Source organism: Chelonia mydas, chromosome 5 (assembly GCF_015237465.2).
Source record: "Chelonia mydas isolate rCheMyd1 chromosome 5, rCheMyd1.pri.v2, whole genome shotgun sequence".
NCBI classification, from domain to species: Eukaryota; Metazoa; Chordata; order Testudines; family Cheloniidae; genus Chelonia; species Chelonia mydas.
This window is the reverse complement of record NC_051245.2, coordinates 122,544,274-122,566,817: the sequence shown is the minus strand read 5'-3', so window position 1 is coordinate 122,566,817 and position 22,544 is coordinate 122,544,274. Positions and strand designations below refer to the sequence as shown.

Here is a 22,544-nt window from a genome sequence, read left to right as displayed (position 1 = left end):
TTTAGCCTTGATCTGCTGCCTAGGGTTGTGTGAGTTCAGATGCCGGTACCCACCATAAAAGTTTTGTACTCATCAGTCACTACTGGAGTTGGAGAAATCGGAACGTTAGGATCTAGGTCTGTGTTCAGTCTTTTGAAAATATATCATAAACACTACCAACTGTTGTTTAGGCCTGGAGGTGCCTCTCTTCATCCAGTTGCATTTTAGAATGTTGTGTACCAGCTGAGTTCAGTTCGATTTAGGTGTCCTTTGAATGGAAACCTTAACTGAAATGAGCAACAGGGTTATTAGCACAGACCATATGTTGATGCCTGTAAAGCAGCCACTGTCAATACAGATTTCAGCCTGTAATATATGGGTATGTAGAATACATCCTACTCGAGGGAAAATATTATCCTGTCGGAACAGCATTTCTTGTACTTCTCCAGAATCAGAAGTGTTTTGAAACAGTGGCTTTTTGCCTTGAAGAGTGACAGGAACAGAGAGAGAGAGAGAGAGAGAAGCAGCAGCAGAATTGAGTCAGCTTCTACAATCTGAGTTGCCTGAGTTAGCTGTGCATGGGTTTTAAACTGAAAATAAAATTTGCATGGGCTTTCCCAGTATAAAAAAATAAAGGTAAATACTTTGGCCATTTTTGGTTCATTATTTTTCAGAGTAGAACCCCTATAGATTGTAAGTTTTGGGGAGTAGGGACTCTTTCTGACTGTGTGTGTACAGTGCCTAGCACCATGGGGCCCAGTTCTCTCTCGGCCTCTCAGCACTGCTATAATAAATATGATTGATTAATTAACCTCATTTTAAAACCTGGTCTTTCCACATGGCATTTGCGTGATAACTGTGCATTGAAAAAGTTCATTGAAAAGACTCGAGTCAGGAGGTTGAGAGTATAAGAAGCATCATGAAGCCTTGTTCTTTCATCTATGCCTCATCTGTGTTCTGTGTACTTCTGATCAGTATTATGTGTGGATTGTATTGTCTGTGTTCTACTTAGAATGAAAGGTCATTGGGGAAATTCATATTTTTGCCCTGTACGTTGCCAAGCACATTGTTGGAGTTCTATTGAGGGTGGTGGTAATAATAATGTTTCTGCACTCTATGACCAGTAAATTGGTTGTTGGTTTTAATAAACAAAATATGCACTCAACATCAAAATGCAAATGTTTGATTTTCCTGTAAGCAAAAGACAAACTTTGTATATCTGTTACCACCAGTCACAATAAGAAGTGAATTTTCCATGATAGCTTGGAAAACTGTACCACATTAAACGTAGAGAACTTGCCAGATTTCTATTCCATTTCTAAAACAAGAGCTGTAAAAACCGTCAGAAAACTCCATCACAGAAAATTCTATTGTAATGATATTTGAGTCTTGACGAGGTAAACAAAAATATTTACTGATTTAGAAACCCTAGACGTTTCAGGTGCATGTAAAACCTGCTAGCATTAAATTAGTCTTTTATGGAGAAAAAAATCCAGATTATTTTTCTAGGGGATTTATCTCTACCCATTTTAAGTTATTATTAATTATTTGTAATGAGGTAACACTCAGAGGCCAGGATCCCATTGTGCCAGGCATATGAGTCAGAGATGGCCTCTGCCCCAGAGAGTTTACAGTCTAGTATAATTGTGATTATATTTTAATTAAATACAATTATGGAATTAAGATTTTAATGTGATTTGGAAACCAGGGATGCTTGCATCCATGTTCCCACCATAAGAAAAAAATCTTGCCTGTTTTAGGGAGTATGTCCTTTTCATTGTAAAGTTGAATGCACAAGTACCATCAAACATTAAGCTCATTGCATATTGTTACCAAAGAAACTTCGTATGCATAATGTCTTTTGGAGACACTGGAGATGCAATTAGTCTTAGACTGGGGTTAACCATTCCAGAGAACAGGATAAAATTCTCCAGATTCCCTGCCGAGAGGACTGAAGTTCAGTGTTCCTAGTGGTGTAAAAGGTCTCATTTTCCCCAGAGATTGAAAGTCAGGCCAAGCTGTATGCTTGACTGCAAAGGTGACATCTTCAAATCCCTAGACCATTGGTTGTAGCAGAATAACCCAAGTTTTAGGATCATATATAAGGAATCAGTTAAGTTGTAGCTCAGCCTAAATTTGTTTTCTCTCTTAAGGGAATCCACTGCCCTGCCAAGCTTGGAACTGCTGGATTTTTCTACCTTTGCCAAGTCTCAGAGGCAAGCAAGAAGGTCCACTCACCACCCACGTCCCCTCCCCCCTCTGGGAGTAGCACCCTCTGTAGGCACATTTGGTGAATTGTATTGATATTGCTCCCCAATACTATTCTTCCACGCTTGGGGCAGAGGTTTTCTCAACAGTTCTCTTTCATGGTTTTTTTTGCCATCTCCTTCCTTTCTCTGGGAGAAGAGACTTGGACTCATGATCGTCTGGCTCTTAGCCCAGAGCAGGTTCCCCCTCGACTGTAGAGCGTTTTCTGGGAGAGTCTCTCTCTCTCTCTCTGCCAGGAGTCTGCATGGTGCTGACATTCTTTGAGTTGCTTGCAGCAACACTGTAGTCCATAAAACCCAGAAGAAAGTCCAACAACTTCTGAACTATTGGGCTGTGGAGTTGATTTACAATACTTGGCCATTCGGTCTCAAAAGGAACAGTCCAATGATATGAATAAATTTTGTCTGCAGTTTTCTCTCTGTCTGTCTGTCTGTCTGTCTCTCTCTCTCTCTCTCTCTCTCTCTCTGGAAAAAAAAATTAGAAGGAAGTTTTTTTATTACGTTTTTAAAACAAATTGGGGAGTGGGTGGGAGGGACGTCTATATCTCAGATACCCCCTTGGCCAAGCAACCCCAGACTCTGTCTAGGGCCTTAAACCGATATACCAGTTTTTACACTGCTCAGATTAGGCATGTAAATTTTAGTGCAGTTTGAAAAATTTGGCTTTAAACAGAAATACAGTTGCAACCTTAACTGTGGTGCTTCTATAGGCTATCCCATAATATTGTGTTATTCCAGGGTAACCAAAGTGTAATTGTCCATAGAAGAAGCCCCTTTCACAGAACTCTTTATTTCCATCCAAGCACTGTACATTTAACATCATCCCCATTCTCATTTACTCTGGCCCCATCCTCTCTCACCACACCCCGAACTGACAGGATGTTGATATCAGCTGGATGCACACAAAGCCATTCTCCTCCCCACCCTCTAATACAAATGCAAAAAGTTCATAAGCCGAAACAGAAGGATAAACAGGCATGTATTTTTCTCATCAAATTATGTGAAAGAATGAATCATAAACAAATAACAAGTATCTTAATGCGGTTACCACAAATGAAAAAGGTGGAAAAAAATCAAAGTATGAGAAAATCCATTAAAAATAAAATAATTTAAGTGTGGCAGGTTTGTGTTCTGGGGGTTTACCTTGATACCATGTGAAAATTAGCAGCTTCCTTTGAATAACACATGCATTTGTGGCTGTGAGATTCTGGTGCAGTCACTTACTGGAGAATGGAGAAAGCCCCAGGGGAGATTCTCAGAATAATTTTTAAAAATGTTAATATCCTTTCACAAAGGCACTGTGAGCTGTTTAAAAAAATAGAAAGAAAAGTGGTGTTTTTGCATAAATAAAATAATTACCAAAGAAACCATAGACAGTGTCAAGAATTTAATTACCAAAATTTTTGTGGATGCCTACATAAAATGGATAAAAAGATGACAGCACTTTCAAAGATATTTAGTAAAGAGCTGCATTACGTTTTTACAGTCCTTATAGCTATGCCCCCAAAAAAGTGTGAAGTGAAAAAGGGACATGTGAACCCCCAGAAGAACAGGAATTAAAATATGGCTGAGTGGCTTTTCTGAGTGCTAAAAACATGGGGTTACATCTTTGCACGTTTTTCCACATACTGGCTCACTACAAAAGCAATTTTCCCCCTCTTGGTATTGAGACCTCCTCCTCAATTATTGGGAGTGGACCACATCCACCCTGACTGAATTGGCCCTGTCAACACTGGTTCTCCACTTGTGAGGTAACTCCCTTGTCTTCGTGTGCCATCTCGGAATAGTTTATTATCCTCTTCTGGACCCAGTATTTTCTATTTTGTCCCTTTTAAAGGAAAATTCCACTCATTTTCTCCAAGCTTCAGAAATGACTATAATTTTTTTTAAAATAGATTTATTTATTTATTAAAGTTTAGCTGTCTAGTTAAAAAAGGATAGTCTTACTGTATGGCTGCTTACTTGATAGGAGCATTTTCCTACTAACAAGCAGAAAATGAGAAATTAGGATTGGAACATTCTCATTCTGCTCTAAATTCGGTTGAGAGACCATTCGTTTTTAACACCAATTTAAGGTAAGTTTCATTCTGCTAAAGACTTCCAAGTAAATGTAACTTTTGTTTTAAATGAGCAGGTATTTTTTTATTTTATATCCATACCTTGTTCAAGAATTTCAGATGAATATGGGTCACCTTCACACATCCTCCCCTTGTGTGTGTCTGCTCCATCCACATTCCTTACTGCTTCAATCATCCTTTCTTCCACCCTGCAGCACGACCTCAGCTCTTGTCCCTGGCAGGACCTCACACCAGCCACCTAATTTTCCTGTCCCCTCCCATGTCAAACCCACAGGGTCCACCACCCCACTACCATATGGACAGATGGATGGCCAAATTATGAGCTGTAAACCACTAGGTCTGTCACTTCATATCTGCTCCCATGTCCTGCCAAGCAGCTCTTAATCATCTCATCTTAACCTCCCATTCCTCCTGCCAACTGGCATTCAGCCACCTCTTCTTCCATTGATCCTGCCAGCAGTGACTCTGAGGTTATGTCAACCTAACTTATGTCAGCATACAACCGCCACAGTTATAAAATCATGTGTGTGTGTGTACACTTGGCTCCTTGTGTCGGCTGTGTGTGTCCTCACCAGGAGCACTTGTATCTATTGTATTGTCAATGTGGGGTGACTCCTGAAAGCCAGTAACAGTCGACATAAGCAATGCAGTGTCTACACTGACGCAGCATCGACCTAATTACATTGACTGTGACTCTACACCACTTGGGGAGGTGGTGGCATTAAGTCAACATAGAGAGGCGCTTTCATGGGCGGGAGCCCAATTTAAATGAAGACACTTCCACAGCTGGGTCGACACAAGGCATCTTACGTCGGTCTAACCCTGTAGTTTAGACCAGGCCTGATGCCTCTTACAATTCAGCACAGGTGTAATGAGGTTGCTAGCCTTGGGAGGCTGCTGGTCTGGGGGCTGGAAATGGGAGTAGAGAAATACTCCGTATACTGCTTTGAGAATGTAGCCTGGATTGGTAGTTTGGTCGAGCTTCAGAGCAGGTGGTAGGCAAGGTTTAGTACTGAGGTCATGCATCAGAGTGGGAGAAAGAATGGTAAATCAAGTGGTTTGGGTTTGAAGAAGCAGGGACAGAAAAGGGAGATTAGAGAAGCTCAGAACACAGCTAATCTGTGTTTATCCAAAACTCATGGACACTGTCTGGCAGTAAATAAATAAATACAAGTTAAGTAAAAGTACATTTACTTGGCTTTGTTGTAATTATATATTGAAGCTTTTTTGATGTTGGCGTTCAGAGATTTTCCCACAATTTCACTGTAGAATGTGTTTCTTTTGATCCTATTTTCTTTTATTTATTTCCAGCTAGCAGAAAAAAGGCAGCCTGTATGTAATAAGTTTAGACACATCTACAGCCACCAATAAAGTTTTGAAACTTCAAAAGTTATTTCTTCAGAAAGAAACTTAAAATTTAGGTATTTGGGGGGTACGTGTCAACCTATGCAGTGTTCGGTGATTTGTTTAATAAATATCCCAGCCACTAATGCCATATTCACTGCCTCAGAATATCCTAAATTCTTCTTTCAGGGTACCAAAAACATTGCAACTATATCAGTTTAAATTGAATTGAAATTAAATAATTAAAATTCATGTACAAAAAATATAAGATTTTTCTAAATGGATACAAAAGCAGGACTGTTCATGTTTCAATATGTAGCTTTTCTAGGTAATAAAACCAAGGCCCTCTGTTCTCTGTAATAAGTTGGACCTCAAGTCTGCAGTTTTTCAGGGTATCACACTGGAAAAATTGCAGCAACTTAATTTAATAATGGGCAATTTAACTGGAACAGCACTGTCAATACCCTAGCTTCTGTGTTAATTACTTTCAACTGTCCACTCAGTTTCACTTTTCTATGTGCCATGGATTTTTGTAGTAAGATAGTACTGCATCTTAGAAATTGTCTTAGGGGAAGCAGAGGTTTTGGCAGCTAGGTAGGGACACTTGAGATGGTTAGAGGTTGCTCAGATAATCAGCTATGAAATACTTGACAATGTTGGTCCAGAACCTGAAAAACAGTTTCACTTGTTCTGATCTTTTCCTGTGAATTGTCCCAGTAACTTCAGTGGGCCTGTGCATATGCAGGACCGTTTGCAGCACTGGGACTTTAAAAGTAATGACTGTTACCCTTTGGGTTTCATAATCAGTGACCTATTAAGATGAAGAAGAAAGTTCTTGTCCCTTGGAACAATTGTTGTGGGCTGTCTACAAACAAACTTGTGTATTGGTTTTATGTTTATCTTCACAGTGTGGGGGCTCATAATTTTTTACATGAAAGCTTGGATTCTGGAGCCACAGTTCAGCTGCAAGGTTTGGATTTCAGATCAAATTCTCCAGCTATGAAAAACATGGGGTCACTGAGGACTTCACCCCGCATCGTGTCCCTATGTTTAGTCAGTGAGACTACTCATATGCCTTATATTAAGCATGTGTTTGAGTACTTTGCTGGATTGAGGCCACAGTATTCAGCACCTTGCAGGATTTTTTTGCGCTCAGATGCCATCCTTTACTTACCTTTTTGATATTTAAAAAATGAATGGAGGGAGCTTGCCACCTTTAATTATCCGTGAACTCTATATTTAGAGTTTTTGCTGTTAGTAAATGCAAGTTATTTATTCATGCATTTCATAGGCAGGGCTGGTAGAATCACTTATTACTGAGGTTGTCCTAAACTTCACATTATAAGATCCTGTTTTCAGTTTATTATAACTTTGCTAAATGTTAACTATTCGGGCTGAGATTTTCCATGGCAGGTGTCTACCTCAGGCTTGTTTGTTTCTTTAAATACTTCAGCCGGAATGGTTCTGCTGTTTCAAAGTATGAGGCTAAGGAAAAATACATTGTTTTGCCTATGTTAAAAAATTATTTGAAAAGCTTTGGAGCAGGGACTTCAGATTTGGCAAGTTTATCTCCTTTGTGTCAGGGATTTTCCTTTCGCTATCTCCATGAAAATCTGCCTCTATTTGGCCAAGTTATAAGCCTCTGAAATATTGTTGTTCACACATGCTCAGTAAAAACTTATTAGATTTTAGCAGCTGCATTTTCCAAAGATTCTGTCTGCACTGGACATGCTCCCGTCCAGGGCTGAGCAGGTCTTCCCCGGCCATTAGCAGTCTAGGCTGCTGCAGGCCAGTCCGGGCTCAGGCACCAGAACTGAGTGCATGGAGACTGTTTCATCTGTGCACTAAATGAAGATGAGGACTCTCAGGCAACCTGCGCAACACTTTCAAAGGGTGAGCTTAAATTCATAACCAAAAATCAGGGATTGAACAGAGACACTGGATTTATGGCTTATCACAACAATCTGTAACCCACTAACCTCCTCTTTTTGTCCCATGACTGCAGAGGTGTTAACAGGTCACTCTACCTTGAATGGTCCCTTACAATATGTGCATTCCACCTTACATTTAGCTGTGACACTGGGAGTACATTTCCCAGAACTGAAGAAGAGCTCTGTGTGGCTTGAAAGCTTGTGGCCTGATCTACACTACATAGTTTGGTAGACATAAGCTGCTTTATGTTGACCTAATTATGTTAATGTATGCACTACAGCTGTGTCCCGCTGATGTAAGTGCCCTACTACAGTGACATAACTCCACCTCCACGAGAGGCGTAGGGCTTATGTCTGTGTAGTTAGGGCGGGGCAGGGTCTGTGTAGACACTGCTGTTACTTATAGGAGCTGTTGGCTGTCTTGTCAATTTCAGGGCTCCATGCTGACGCTGTGAAATTGGCAAGAAAGCCGGACAGCTACAGCCTGGCTTCCCCCAGCTCCCCGCTCAGAGAGGCAAGAAGCCTGAGCAGCTATCCCTCCGCTGCCCCTGGTGGGGAATGGGGAGGCAAGAAGCCCAGGCAGCTGGCCAACACTCCTGGCTGAGAGGGGACGCGCTCCACTGGCAGAAGGAGGGTAGCGTGGACATCAGCCATCGCAGTAATGACTGCAATGGCTGTAAGTCGACCTAACATATTAAGTCTGTAGTGTAGACATGCCCTGTGCCGCTCACCAACGGAAGTTGGTCCAATGAAAGATATTATCTCACCCACCTTGTGTCTCTGAGATCTTAGAGGACCATGAGGGTGACCGTGGACTTTCTAAGGGTTCTGTATGCCATGACAGACAGCCGTTAAATGTAATTTGTGTAACAGCAGTGCAGTACTTCAGTGGCTATGCCACTTACCACATGGGGAGTTCTTCCCTAGTTGATGGCTTGTTTAACAAAACACACACGATAAAGAGCACACATTAATTATAAGGTAGGTCAGATCTGAAGCCAAACAGATTGGTAGTGTCCCTTCGCTGAAACTAGATTTGCCAATGATGCGCTTTTAAAAACAGGTCTGGTCTTGTCTCCTTTCAGTGACTACATAGAAATCACCTGTGGTTGAATTTACAAAATAACTTTCAGTGCATTAATATATTTCACAATATATCTGTTTTGCAGGAGAAGATGGAGTGGACTGGTCCATCAGTGATAAAGACCTAGAGGTAATATAGCCTAATAAATTATTCCAAATATTGTAGGTTGTTTTTAAAAGATGGGGCATAACCTTATGATGAAACCCCTTATTATAGACTCTCTGATCCCTTGTGAACGATATACTTAGAAAACATTCTTATATATCATGTATGTGTGTGTGTGTCTCTCTCTCCATTCTTTATTGGTAAGACTGGTTTACATGAAAAGAGGATAATTGCTTTTTAAGAGTTCATCTATCCTGCTCCTTATTTTCAATTTGAAGTAATAATTCTTTCTTAACATCATAATCATTTCCCACAGCTTCCAACTGTGATGTCAGAAACAGAACATTAAGATATCAGATGTGGAATAAGCAGAAAAAAGAGATGAATTCTTAAAAAATAAAAAATTATTTTATTCACACAGGTATCCCTATATAAACAGAAAATAAAAAAATAGAGTAAAGATGTGAGCAGAATTATTAATTTTTCTTAAAGATATCCATGAGACATCAGTAGCTCTCTGAAGCAGAACCAGACTCTTCAACTTCTTGCTGCACTTGGATATGATGCCTTTATCATTTGGTGGGACTTCTTCTTGTCTTACTCTACACACATACCCCTCCTTCTGGAGGGTCTGGAAGAAAGTTAATCCTAGTAGCCTCACACTATCTAAGAGGAGCATGGTGCACTCTTGAGGGTCCCTCTCACTCTGTCTCACAACCAGCTCCAGTAAGGTTCAATAATGCTTCCATATTAGAGTTACCAACCCTCCATGATTGTCCTGGAGTCTCCAGAAATTAAAGATTAATCTTTAATTAAAGATTGTCATGTGATGACACCTCTAGGAATAAGTCCAACACAAATTGGCAACCCTATTCCATATGCAGGGGCCCTCAATCTTTCAGCTTGGCTTGTGACAGCTGCACCTGTCCTTCTGTCTGTTTTAAAAAAAAATCAAAACGGATGTTTACTAGTTCTAAATAAATCTTCAGGAGCAAGAGAGAGAATTATCAACTTCCTCTGCTTCTGTGGAGATAACATATGAGGTCACAGTTGTGTGTTTTGCAGGTTCACTGTAATTTGTCATGGTGCAAAATGCAGTTTTAATTGATCTCCCTACAGCATTATATTTCTTCTGAGGAATGTATCAACCCATGTTGTATGGTGACTTGTATTTGTAATTAATGTTAGCTGCATGTGCAATCTGGGGGGAACTACAGTTCATTCTGGAATGAGAGAGCCAATTGAGCCTCACTGAGATTTTCGAAAGAAGACAAACCTTTTTAATTATTCTTTTGTTTTACTCTGAAAAAAAAAGACAAAACTGCCTGAGATTTAGCAGCCAGTCATTTAGACACATGTAGGGCAAAGTTTAAGAGAACAGAACTATCCAGCGCTAAATGGTTGACAAATGTACGAGTACAATATTAGATTTCAAACTGAACTTACCAGCACTGACCGCTACAAAAATACAATTCAGCAAAGCACTACACCACAAAAGCCCAAATAATAGATACATCTTTTTTTCTTGTTGTTTCCTTAGGCACAAATTGGTAATTATGCACCCCTGAGACGCACCAACAGATACTATGCAACAGACAAAAATGTTACTTGTAGAAATTGTGATAAACGGGGTCATTTGTCCAAAAACTGTCCTACTCCAAAGGTAAATGCAATATTTTAATTTATTTTAGAGGCCGCCACTTGTTCTGTGGTTACTAGTTAACACTCTTTTGGGTTGTCCTAGAGCTGGTCCATCACGCTGTGAAGTTTATAAACATCCCCGTGTGGTCCAGATTGGGAGATAATTGATTTGGACCGGGTGATTACCCAGTTAACAAGGGAATCCAGCTCATCAGCTGGGGACTGTTGCGTGGGGGGGGGGGGGGCAGGGGGAAGAGGGGGAGAAGAGAAGGGGAAGGGGAGAGGCAAAGAAGCTCAGGATCTGAGAGAGGTGAGACCTCTCTCCCCCACCTCGACTCAGTGCCTAGAGGTTTACAGTGACACACAAGAAAAGCCTTGTGGTGGGGCGACGTAAGACACTGTAAATAAAGCGCAGTGTGGTGAATTTACGTATGCAAGTGTGAGGACTGCTTGCAAAGAGACATCCAGGGTGAGAGAGCCTGCTCTGAGCCACCCTATTTCAAGAGCTTGTCATTTGGCTTAAAAGTTTGTTTCAGGCTGAAATTTGACAATAAGGCCTCTTGGAGAAGACTAATTTAATTTACAAAGTTAAAAAAGGCTTTAGTTGGTGTTAAGATTTTTTTTGTATGACGTTAAAATCTCTCACAATTACAAATGAATACAGAGAAAATAAAGGTAAGTACAATGTTAAGGACATATTGTTGAGATCCTAAAAGAATAGTTTACGTTTTTTAACTGTTTCATATTGTACAGACTCTCAGAGAAAAAGAACTAAAGTAAAGAGAAACAATTTATAGGAAATGAAAGAAGGAGCAGCATCTAGACTTAGCACCTATTGCCCTGGCAAAGAATTATTTTAAAGATCATTTACCGCCCTTTGCCATCATAGAAAATATGAAATTATATGTGACCTCAAAGCAGCTCAAATTTCTACAAAACAAACAGGGAAAGTTTTTACCTGAAATATTCATCTTCAGTTTTTTTGAAAAACACCTACTATGTAAAGTATTATGTGGAAATGGCTGCAGTCTTTACTGAGCGTGACTTTACCACTCTCAACAGAAAAGACTGTAAAAGCTATGCAAATTTTGCAAAGCCTACACCGTCTGAGACTGCTTCCTATTCCGAGTCTATGGATGTGTCTATGTAATACCGGTTTCTCAGTGACTGAGTATCAGTCATTCCTATCCAGTGGCCATTTTAGCCTCGAATAGCAGACTCAGTCATTGGGGAAGTTGGCTTTGAATGGACACAGCTTCAGAATAGGCTCTCAATAGTTTGATTTTATAACTCCATAAATGCACTAGTCCCTATACATGTGAATCTCAAAAGTATGAGCATTCACTTTTATGGCATAGATAAAGAGGTGATTCGTTAAGAGTCCATTGTGTTACATATCACACAGCATGTAACTAAGAGAGGCCGCTTTTTCATTTTTTAATACAGTATCCCAAATTACAGTTTTCAGGTATGAAAAGTTTGTCTCTAATCAAAATGTTCCTTTCCTCTCAGCATGATTGTTGTTGATTCGTTGAAAGTAGCGCAAATGTATGCAGTAATTCATTAAACTTGAGAAGAAACAAGGACTAGGAAGTACTGTATATGGAATTACAATGTTAGCTTGTATTTTTCTTGTTGTTGTACAACATCACAGAATTTCTTGAAGAAACACTATAATCTTACTATCCCAGCTGAGAATACATAATTATGAACATTATAATTTGTAGGGGTTTGTGCTCATTTTGGTTTGTGTTTCTCCAGTTATTATTTTTTACTTTAAACAGTTGAAATGTTTTCACCTAAGATCCTTCTTTCTGTATTTCTCCATAGAAAATTCCCCCTTGTTGCCTGTGTGCAGAGAGAGATCACCTACAAAATACCTGCCCAGCACGGTTTTGTTTAAACTGCTGTTTGCCTGGACACTACTCTAGGGAGTGCCTTGAGAGAGCTTATTGGCGTAAACATTGTAACCGCTGTGATATGAAAGGCCATTATGCTGACGTGAGTAGAACATTTAGCGATCATTAGCCCATGTCCACCTTGGTCCATAAATGTTATGCAGGGTAAAACTTGATGTTCTAACCAGCAGTATCTGTTTTTACCCTTCTATAATACAGTGGACATACATTTATACATACATAAAAATATATTTGAGTATCTGTCTATATAGCATCATAGTTTCCGTGAGGAATGAGGCCAGAATTTAGCAAAATGTAGCAGTGTAAGCCCTGCTTTTTGCTGTGATGCAAGTTCCAGTTTCGTTTGTACAAAAATTACTTGCTCACATAAATGTTTTTCTTCCTAAAATATATCTGTGCAGCAAGTGTGGTGAGAAAAGCCCATGGAAGCATCATTTAGCCCCATGGAAGGTATATAAAGATATTGTATGTGATTCTTTCACACTTTGGATATAAAGATTTGAAAATTGAACTGGTGGAGCACAGATAGTTTTGTTGAGTTTGATTTCATTTTTAGAAAATAATTTTCAAAAAAGATATAAAAATGCAATAAGCAAGACATTTCAATTTAAGTCATAACAGGCATCAAGACAGAGGAATGCAAATATATGTTCAATTTGTGTGTGGGTGGGTGTGTATAGATGTATACTATTTAATGCTCAATATATTATGACAGTTCTCCGGGCTTTTGTTCCATAGACTGGGAGGAATTTGGGGGTACTAATGTCCATGCTGAGAGAGGTAGTGAGGGCTCTCACTGGAATTTCATCCAGTTGTACTCAACCAGAAGACTGGGGAAAATACATGGGTCCTCATCAGTGATGGTGGCTTAAAATGAGGAGACATCAGAAGTCCCAAGTGCTCCAGCAAAGATGGAGAGGACAGCTTCTACCCACCCAAAGCCAGTAAATAGCAGTGTGGTATTCTGATACTGCTCCATATTCCTATGTTGTTATAAAAGCATCAGTAGAAACTTAAGTTAGTCTATATCTTGGTTTGGTATGTACATTACCTTAGGCATTTCATATGACAAGTGTACCTGAGCCAGGTAAAAGGACATAATACAGGTTTTTCCCATGTAAATACAGCTAAATAGAAATGTTATCTAACAGTAGAATAGTAATGTTAAAGGAAGATGTTTAGAAACCGTTTATTTGAATGACTCAGCTTACACTTTTCATGCTTTTCAGTTGTGGATATATAATCAGCTATTGTGTGCAGGTTTGAATTTCTGCCACGGTCACCTGTTAACTTTTATACGAAACGTGAAAGAGGGAAGATGGTGACAAACAAGGTGAATTATGTGCTCCTCCCCAGAAAAGCATACTGTATATGGTGTGGGAGAAAAATTATAAAGAGACTGAACAGTCATTCTGCCTTGTATCATTCAACTATCAAATTAACAGTATAGTATAAGGAGAGAAATATTTCTGAAATCTATTGATATCTTTATCTTAATCCTTACAATATATTAGTAAGAACGATACTAAATCCATCTTTCAGTGTCCGTCATTTTCATCAGTGTCATTCAGAATTGCACTGTTGCTGTGTAGATCAACACTACTCATACCAATTGGGGTGTACAGTCTGATCAGCATTGCCAATCAACCCCTTCCTTCTATCTTAACAAAGAGAAGGTTAAGGATTGACTTGGTTACAGTCTATAAGTACCTACATTGGGAATATTTAATAATGGGCTCTTCAGTCTAACAGAGAAAGGTATAGCATGATCCAGTGGTTTGAAGTAAAACCAGACAAATTCAGACTGAAAATAAGGCAGACATTTTTGACAGTAATTAACGGTTGGAACAACTTGCCAAGGGTTGTGGTGGATTCTCTATAACTGACCATTTTAAAATCAAGATGGGATGTTTTTCTAACAGATCTGCTCTGGGAATTATTTGGGGAAGTTTTCTGGCCTGTGTTATACAGGAGGTCAGACAAAGCTCCTTTTAGGCCTTGGAATCGATGAATATCCATTACACCGTGTTGCCTCCATGTCACAAGATAGAGAGGGAAAAGGTACGTAGAACAAATATTGAACTCCATACCTCACCTCATAAAACATAAATTTCTGAAATCTTAACCACGCTTTTTCTGTAACCAAAGTATCTCAAGCCATTCCCCTTTGACCTTGCAGATCTCTCTTGTCAAATGAGCATATGAAAATGCCCCCCTTCTTCAACATAGTCACAGTCCAGATAAAGAGATTCTTGTAAAAGATGTACTGTTCATTTTATCGCCCTACCAGGCATTTGTCAGCATCAAGTTCCAGGCCAGGCAGCAAAGCAGTGGAGTTTTTTCCACATATTTTGTTGACTGGAAAAAAAAACCCTCAATAAAAACATATACACAATGGTATTTTGTGCATATTTTTGAGGATATACAACCTTAAATAAAAGTGTATTTGTGGGATCGATAATTAGTTTACATTTTTTTAATAAGTTAAAGCATTCAGTCTGTATATATTAGCAGGCAAATCGTTATCCAACATCAAGTATCAAGAGTCAAAGAAATGAATAAGTTTGTGGGAGCACATCGGGAGATGCAAACTGCTATACAGAGCAATTCAAAAGTTACAAGAATACTGAGGATCCAGTCAAGAATGTCACTTGGGCAAAGGCACATTTTCTGTACAGGTTTCAGAGTAGCAGCTGTGTTAGTTTGTATCCGCAAAAAGAAAAGGAGTACTTGTGGCACCTCAGAGACTAACAAATTTATTTGAGCATAAGCTTTCGTGAGCTACAGCTCACTTCATTGGATGCATACAGTGGAAAATACAGTGGGGAGATTTATATACACAGAGAACATGAAACAATAGGTGTTACCATACACACGGTAACGAGAGTGATCAGCGAAGGTGAGCTATTACCAGCAGGAGAGAAAAAAAACCTTTTGTAGTGATAATCAAGGTGGGCCATTTCCAGCAGTTGACAAGAACATGAGAGGAACAGTGTGGGGGGGGGGATAAACATGGTGAAATAGTTTTACTTTGTGTAATGACACATCCACTCCCAGTCTTTATTCAAGCCTAAGTTAATGGTGTCCAGTTTGCAAATTAATTCCAATTCAGCAGTCTCTTGTTAGAGTCTGTTTCTGAAGTCTTTTTGTTGAAGAATTGCCACTTTTAAGTCTGTAATCAAGTGACCAGAGAGATTGAAGTGTTCTCCGACTGGTTTTTGAATGTTATAATTCTTGACGTCTGATCTGTGTCCATTTTTTCTTTTACGTAGAGACTGTCCAATGTACATGGCAGAGGGGCATTCCTGGCACGTGATGGCATATATCACATTAGTAGATGTGCAGGTGAACGAGCCTCTGATAGTGTGGCTGATGTGATTAGGCCCTATGATGGTGTCCCCTGAATAGATATGTGGACACAGTTGGCAACGGGCTTTGTTGCAAGGATATGTTCCTGGGTTAGTGTTTTTGTTGTGCGGTGTGTGGTTGCTGGTGAGTATTTGCTTCAGGTTGGGGGGCTGTCTGTAAGCAAGGACTGGCCTGTCTCCCAAGATCTGTGAGAGTGATGGGTCATCCTTCAGGATAGGTTGTAGATCCTTGATGATGCATTGGAGAGGTTTTAGTTGAGGGCTGAAGGTGATGGGTAGTGACATTCTGTTATTTTCTTTGTTGGGCCTGTCCTGTAGTAGGTAACTTCTGGCTACTCTTCTGGCTCTGTCAATCTGTTTCTTCACTTCAGCAGGTGGGTATTGTAGTTGTAAGAATGCTTGATAGAGATCTTGTAGGTGTTTGTCTCTGTCTGAGGGGTTGGAGCAAATGCGGTTGTATTGTAGAGCTTGGCTGTAGACAATGGATTGTGTGGTGTGGTCTGGATGAAAGCTGGAGGCATGTAGGTAAGTATAGCGGTCAGTAGGTTTCTGGTATAGGGTGGTGTTTATGTGACCATCGCTTATTAGCACTGTAGTGTCCAGGAAGTGGATCTCTTGTGTGGACTGGTCCAGGCTGAGGTTGATGATGGGATGGAACTTGTTGAAATCTTGGTGAAATTCCTCAAGGGCTTCTTTTCCATGGGTCCAGATGATGAAGATGTCATCAGTGTAGCGCAAGTAGAGTAGGGGCAACTAGTGGCCAGGTGAAACCACTGACCATTATATTACAGATCAGTGTAATAAAGCTAAGTCATGTGAATTTGGACACTTAACGGGTGAACTGTTTGGAGGCCAAATTATTAGTAGTATAATGGGTCAAAGCGGATAGTTGCAAGAAAACGACTTGATCTTTCAAAGGATATTTGCAAGTTTATTGAAAATTGTCCTTCTGAAGTGAAAGTGTTTGCAAACCAGGGGAGGGGTCATTTAATTAGACCTATAACCCAAGACACACAGACAGTATACAAGTCTAAACCAATGACCAAGACGAGACTTGTTTGCAAATAAACATCAAGACAACCACACCATGATGCAAAAGTATACAGCATAAGGAGTGTTATCTCTCAGCCCTAATCACAAAGACATACAAAAGCAGAATGTATTTAAGAACATACCACTAGAAGACTAAGTTCTGGTGGTAATGTAGAAACAGAGTTATGTATTGGGCTTCTAAATATATATTCTACAACAAAACAGTTTTTCACAATAGAAATAGTGAATAAAAAGTTAACTTGAGTTAAAAATTAACTCAGTGCAACATAATCACATCATGCACATACAAAAAAATTAGTGACTGTGTAACCCACACACCTCCTGGGTATGGTGTTCTGTCCCATCTAGTGGCACTGAGGAGAGAGGGAGGCAGGGAGGGGTTGCAGCTGTAGCGAACAGCCAGTTGGCTTTTAGCTCATGCGGTAGAGGCTCATGCACTGAGGTTCCATTCTGCCCAACGACAACCAGCGTCTGTCAGCATTCCAGCTGCTCAATGCTGGAATAGAAAAATAAGTTTGTTTCATATAGTGGACATGCTTACCAGAAATAAACAGCGAAAGCTAGGAGGTGCAGTAACAATGTAATAACTCCCTGCAGTTCACAGTGTACTCTCCACAAAAGAGACTTAAGGAGCAGGGTGGCTAACCAGCTGAACATGGATTCCTGTTGCAATGCTGTAGCTAAAAAGGTTAATAGTCCCTGCCTGTATACACAAGAGAATTATAGTTGGACCTGGTAGCGCTCCCTGTTATTAAGGTTTGCCTGACACTTCCCATTACAAGACCCTGTTTTCAGTTGCTTATAGCTTTGCCAAACTTCAGTCATTTGGACTGAAATTTTCCATGCCACATGTCTGGCTTAGGCTAGATATTTTTTGGAAAATGTTAGCCAGAATGGTTCCCTAGAATGAGTCTAGGGGAAAATACATTGTTTTGCCCGTGTTAAAAAAATTCTGGTGATCTTTTCTTTGAGACACTCTAGCATCACCATACTTTCTCAGCAACTCTCAAGTAATATTTTAGGGACTCCGTGTAACATAGGCACAACAATGAATGTGGGTAATGTGCACAGGCTGCCAAATAATCCAACTAAAATTCACTCCTTTGCTCTTTTATTCTATAATCATTGTAGACACTAGTAGCTTGAGGTGGAATGTTGCTACTGATCTCAACAGTGCTTTATCTGATGGAATTGTAACATTTGGGTTGCACAGGGTATAAATGTCTGTACGCATGGTTTCACTCAACCTTGCCATGCAAAATCTCACAGTAACAAAGTGATGAAATAGATTTTAAAGTCTTCATTGGTGGTTGGGGGAACAATTTACAAAGAGTTCAAAATGTGAGAGTTTTTTCCTGCACATATTTTGTTCATCTAAACAACTATCTAATTTGATTCAAGCTCCTTGCTCTTTACAATTTAAAAGGAGAGAGTGAAAATAATTGGATAGGGGAAATGAGCTGATACAGTCGCTATCCTGAACCACTATCCTGTAATTTAGCATAAAGTTTTATGGTTGCCCAGTTAATGTGGTATACCACAATATATGTTGGATATAGAGAACTATGATTAAATAAGGCTGTTGTGAAGGAAACCAGCAACATGTAGAAAAGCATAAATCACGCTGATCCTCGGATGGGTAGATGAGCTTCAGGTAAGAACTCCAGGTTATAGCTGGTTAGGGCTTGGGTTATCTTTGATTTCAGGAGGAGTCGTGCATACACATCTGAAGACAGAATTTGGCTCCAGGTTTGAAGGTACTTATTTTTCTCAGTTAGCACACCAACCTTTTATCATTATTTACATCCAAAGTTCAGTACACAACTCCCCCCTCTTTTTTCTTAATGGATAGTTAAGACATTTGTTTAAAATAAATAGGGTCTTTTCTGCACTTGATACATATGCCCAAAAGTCATGTTACTGCTAATAGGAGTTTGTGTGTGTCTTGTGTACAGTGTTGTAGTTCTTTGGTAAATTGCTAATAATATTGGATCCATTCCCAAATATCATAAATTTATACTGGTATATACAACTGTGGGTACTAAACAGTAGTTAAAATCTTTATGAAAGGCAGCTATTGAGTTGATATTCAGGTAAATTTTAATTAAACTCATTTTGAGAGTTCAAAATAGCCACAAACTGGGAAACATTTTTTTTAATCTCATGCGTTATAACACTAGACATAATTGTTTTTGAAATATTCCTTCCTGGATGAAAGATTTTTGTCAGTTTTTACTCTAGAATGAATTGTTATGGCAAAAGTGTAATCCCTCTGAAACAAAGAACGTTATCTCTGATGTCATAAATGTATTGCTATAACATATTTGATTATCAAACATGTTCTAAAATGTTCTGATGCACACTGTGAAAGCTTGGGGTAGAATAAGAGAGGTTGTTAAAATAATTAAAATTGAAACTAATCTGACATGAATGTAGAAGTAGAGCAGTGGGATAGAGCTACAAGATCACAACTAGAGGGCGATACACCATGATGATACACTTAGGATGTGGTTGTTTATGACAGTGGAGAAGAGTACTTGGGAAGGACCTAAATAATATAGATTCATAGATTATAAGGCCAAAAGGGGGACCTCAGTGACAGTCTAGTCTGACCTCCTGCATAACACAGGCCATAAGACTTCCCCTGAATTAATTCCTGTTTGAACTAGAGCATATCTTTTAGGAAAGCATCTAGTCTTGATGTGTGTAGAAAGAGGTGAGTGATACAGTAATGACACTCAGAGGTAGTAGAGAGTGAGACAAGATATGGAAGTAAGGAAAGATAAGAAATAAGAGACTCTTCTGTATTATTCTGAGAGGTACAATATAAGGCAGAGGTGGGCCACATCCAGCCCACGGTACCGTTCTGCCCAGCCCCTGAGCCCCCGACCCCTCCCCTGCTGTCCTCCCTCCCCCGTAGTTATGCTGCCGCATGGGCAGCATGGCTTGCACCCGCCCACTCCCAAGCTTTCTAATAAGCCTGTCCTGCCTCTCTGAGCAGCATGGTAAGGGGGCGGGGGAGGGGTTGGATAAGGGGCAGGAGGACCGGGGGGACAGTCAGGGAACGGGGTGGAGGTTCGGGGTGGGGGGCGGTCAGGAGACAGGGAGAAGGGGGTGTTGGATAGGGGGTGGGGTCCTTGGGGGTTGGGGAATCCCGGGAGGGGGGGAAAGGGAGCAGGGGGGGTTGGATGGGGGTGGGGTCCTGGGGGGGGGGCAGTTAGGGACAGGGGTCCCGGGAGGGGGCGGTCAGGGGGCAAGGAGTGGGGGGGGGGGGTTGCATCGGTCAGGGGTCCCGGGAAGCCTGTCAGGGGTGGGAGTGTGGATAGGGGGCGGGGCAGTCAGGGGACAGGGAGCAGGGGTGGTTGGATAGGGAGTGGCGTTCCGGGGGGGCGGTTAGGGGCGGGGGGTCCCGGGAGGGAGTGGTCAGGGGACAAGGAGCAGGGTGGGTTGGATGGGGCGAGGGTTATGAGGGGGGCAGTCAGGGGGCGGGAAGTGGGAGGGGGCAGATAGGGAGCAGGGGCCAGGCTGTTTGCGGAGGCACAGCCTTCCCTACCCGGCCCTCTGTACCATTTTGCAACCCTGATGTGACCCTCGGGCCAGAAAGTTTGCCCACAACTGATATAAGGTATAGAAAAGAATCAGATGAGAATGAAGAGAATGTGGATGATTTAGGGAGAGAATAAAAATTAGGTCTGTTCAAAAAAATCTGTCTTACACCTACATTTCCAATATTTCAGAATGAAAACATACATGAAACTTAAAAACATATTTTTCAGTTTTCCATCAAGTAACCTGTTCACATCTAGTACAGATAGTATTTCAGCACATATTCATTATTCTAACAGTAGAATTGTGGAAGAACAAGAAAATTCCTCAAATAGGATAGGAAAATATCTTTTAGGGACCATTTATGTCAGAGCACTTCAGAGCAACAGTCAATCATACTACAATTTAAAAAATAGACTGTTCCATTCTTATAATGTAGATGGCCATTCTGAAACTTCAGAGTTTAGATTTTGGCATACTTTAGACCACAGCTTCTCTACTAGCTAAACCTTTCCAAATTAAAAAAGCTTCTGGTTTCTTGGATTACACAATGTGCTGTTGCTACTGGCAATTCCTTTTGAAAGGCAGAGTGATCGGGTATTCCTAGCACCCTCATATCTACCATCATCCCCAGTTGGTAGCTTTCTTTGAGAGGGATTATAGGGCTTTTGCCCTAGTCCCTTTCTTTATCCAAAGATCTCAAAGAACTTTACAAAATGGTGTAACCATTATTATCTCTATCCTTTGTCCACTCTGTGTCAGTCTTCACCGTGTGGTGTTCCTTCTATCAACAGCAACTGGAGGCAGACCACAACTTTTCTTCTGTTTGTGGGTTTAAACCACCCCTCAGGAAGAGCTCTCCAGAATTCTGGATCTTCACACCAATACAGATGGCAGACATCGGGCCTCCTTTTGTAGCAGAGTTTTTTTACAGGATTAAAAAAACAACTAAATATTTTCCTTTTCTTTTTTTCGTTGTCTTCTAAGTTGTTCTCAAAATTGCTGGACTCCAAAAATGTTTTCCTTTTCTGAGGAGGGTTTGAAGGGCAATCCCTCTTTGATAAGAAAGCAGAAATCTTCAGCACTTCTCACGGAAGCCTGGATCATGGCCTGGGCAGAAGCTCTCGTTTTGTCCCTCAGGATACTACACATCAAAGGAAAAGAAAAGTCAGAGTTGACTGGCTGTGCAGGACGCACTTAGACCTGAAGGGATGTAGTCAGGACCAGCCATTTTTGCAGAGCATCACAAAGCAGGTTTCAGAATAGCAGCCGTGTTAGTCTGTATTTGCAAAAAGAAAAGGAGTACTTGTGGCACCTTAGAGACTAACCAATTTATTTGAGCATAAGCTTTCGTGAGCTACGGCTGACTTCATGAAGTGAGCCGTAGCTCACGAAAGCTTATGCTCAAATAAATTGGTTAGTCTCTAAGGTGCCACAAGTACTCCTTTTCTTTTTGCAAAGCAGGTTGGAAGTCCTGATGAACCTGTTGGTATCCAGGTCCAGTTGGAAAACCAAAAGATACTACATGAGGAAGACACACTTAAAAGTGGGAAATCTGGACACCCAAGTTCAGAAGTGGCTTTAGGGCCTCCTTCTCCATGCAAGTGTGAAGATGTTAAATAATTTGCAAACAAACAGGCTAGTGAGTTTGGTTACCTTCTCAATAGCTCTCGGGTCTCGGTCCTCAGGCCTGCTTAAGCCGTAAGTGGAATCTCAAGATCCCAACACAAAAGAACATATACCAACAGGAGCATACCCTGCACCAAAATCCAATGCTGCAAAAACTAAGGGAACTCAGATATTCGAATAAGGTGATAAACACTCTCCTAGCATCTTGGAGCAGACAGACAGATGATGACTACAAATCACTTGGATGAGATTCAAATATCGGCACCCAAAAGACATCTTGGAGCAAAGTCAGCTTAAAGTAAAGGACACTAACATTTCTACAAGGAGGCTTGCCTATGGCTCCTTGCTAACAATTCAGAAAGACAAGTCTGCAACTGTAAGTATATTGCGCTGTAACAAACCCTGGAGAATCTCTAATCACTCTCACAAAATAGGTTCCTCAGGACCACCACTATCATCAGTGCTCCATTAATACTCAGATTCTTGACTTGATCTTCAACTGTGTACTACAGGTCCACATAAACCACCCATCTAGTCTTTGCAATCAGCATGTGATTCTCACTGGAAGACCTTGTCTCACTGGAAATCTCTTGCCTACAT

The 22,544-nt window shown here is 40.5% G+C and overlaps 1 protein-coding gene across 5 annotated transcripts in view; it reads left to right on the top strand.

Moving 5' to 3' along the window:
* Positions 1-22,544, top strand: part of ZCCHC7 (zinc finger CCHC-type containing 7) — a 160,715-nt gene that overhangs the window by 98,105 nt on the left and 40,066 nt on the right. For all 5 annotated transcript variants that reach the window (XM_037902195.2, XM_043546338.1, XM_037902196.2 and 2 more), the window contains exons 3-5: positions 8,769-8,812; positions 10,329-10,451; positions 12,260-12,430. In XM_037902195.2, the coding sequence (XP_037758123.1) occupies positions 8,769-8,812; positions 10,329-10,451; positions 12,260-12,430 (338 nt within the window). The remainder of the gene's footprint in view (positions 1-8,768; positions 8,813-10,328; positions 10,452-12,259; positions 12,431-22,544) is intronic.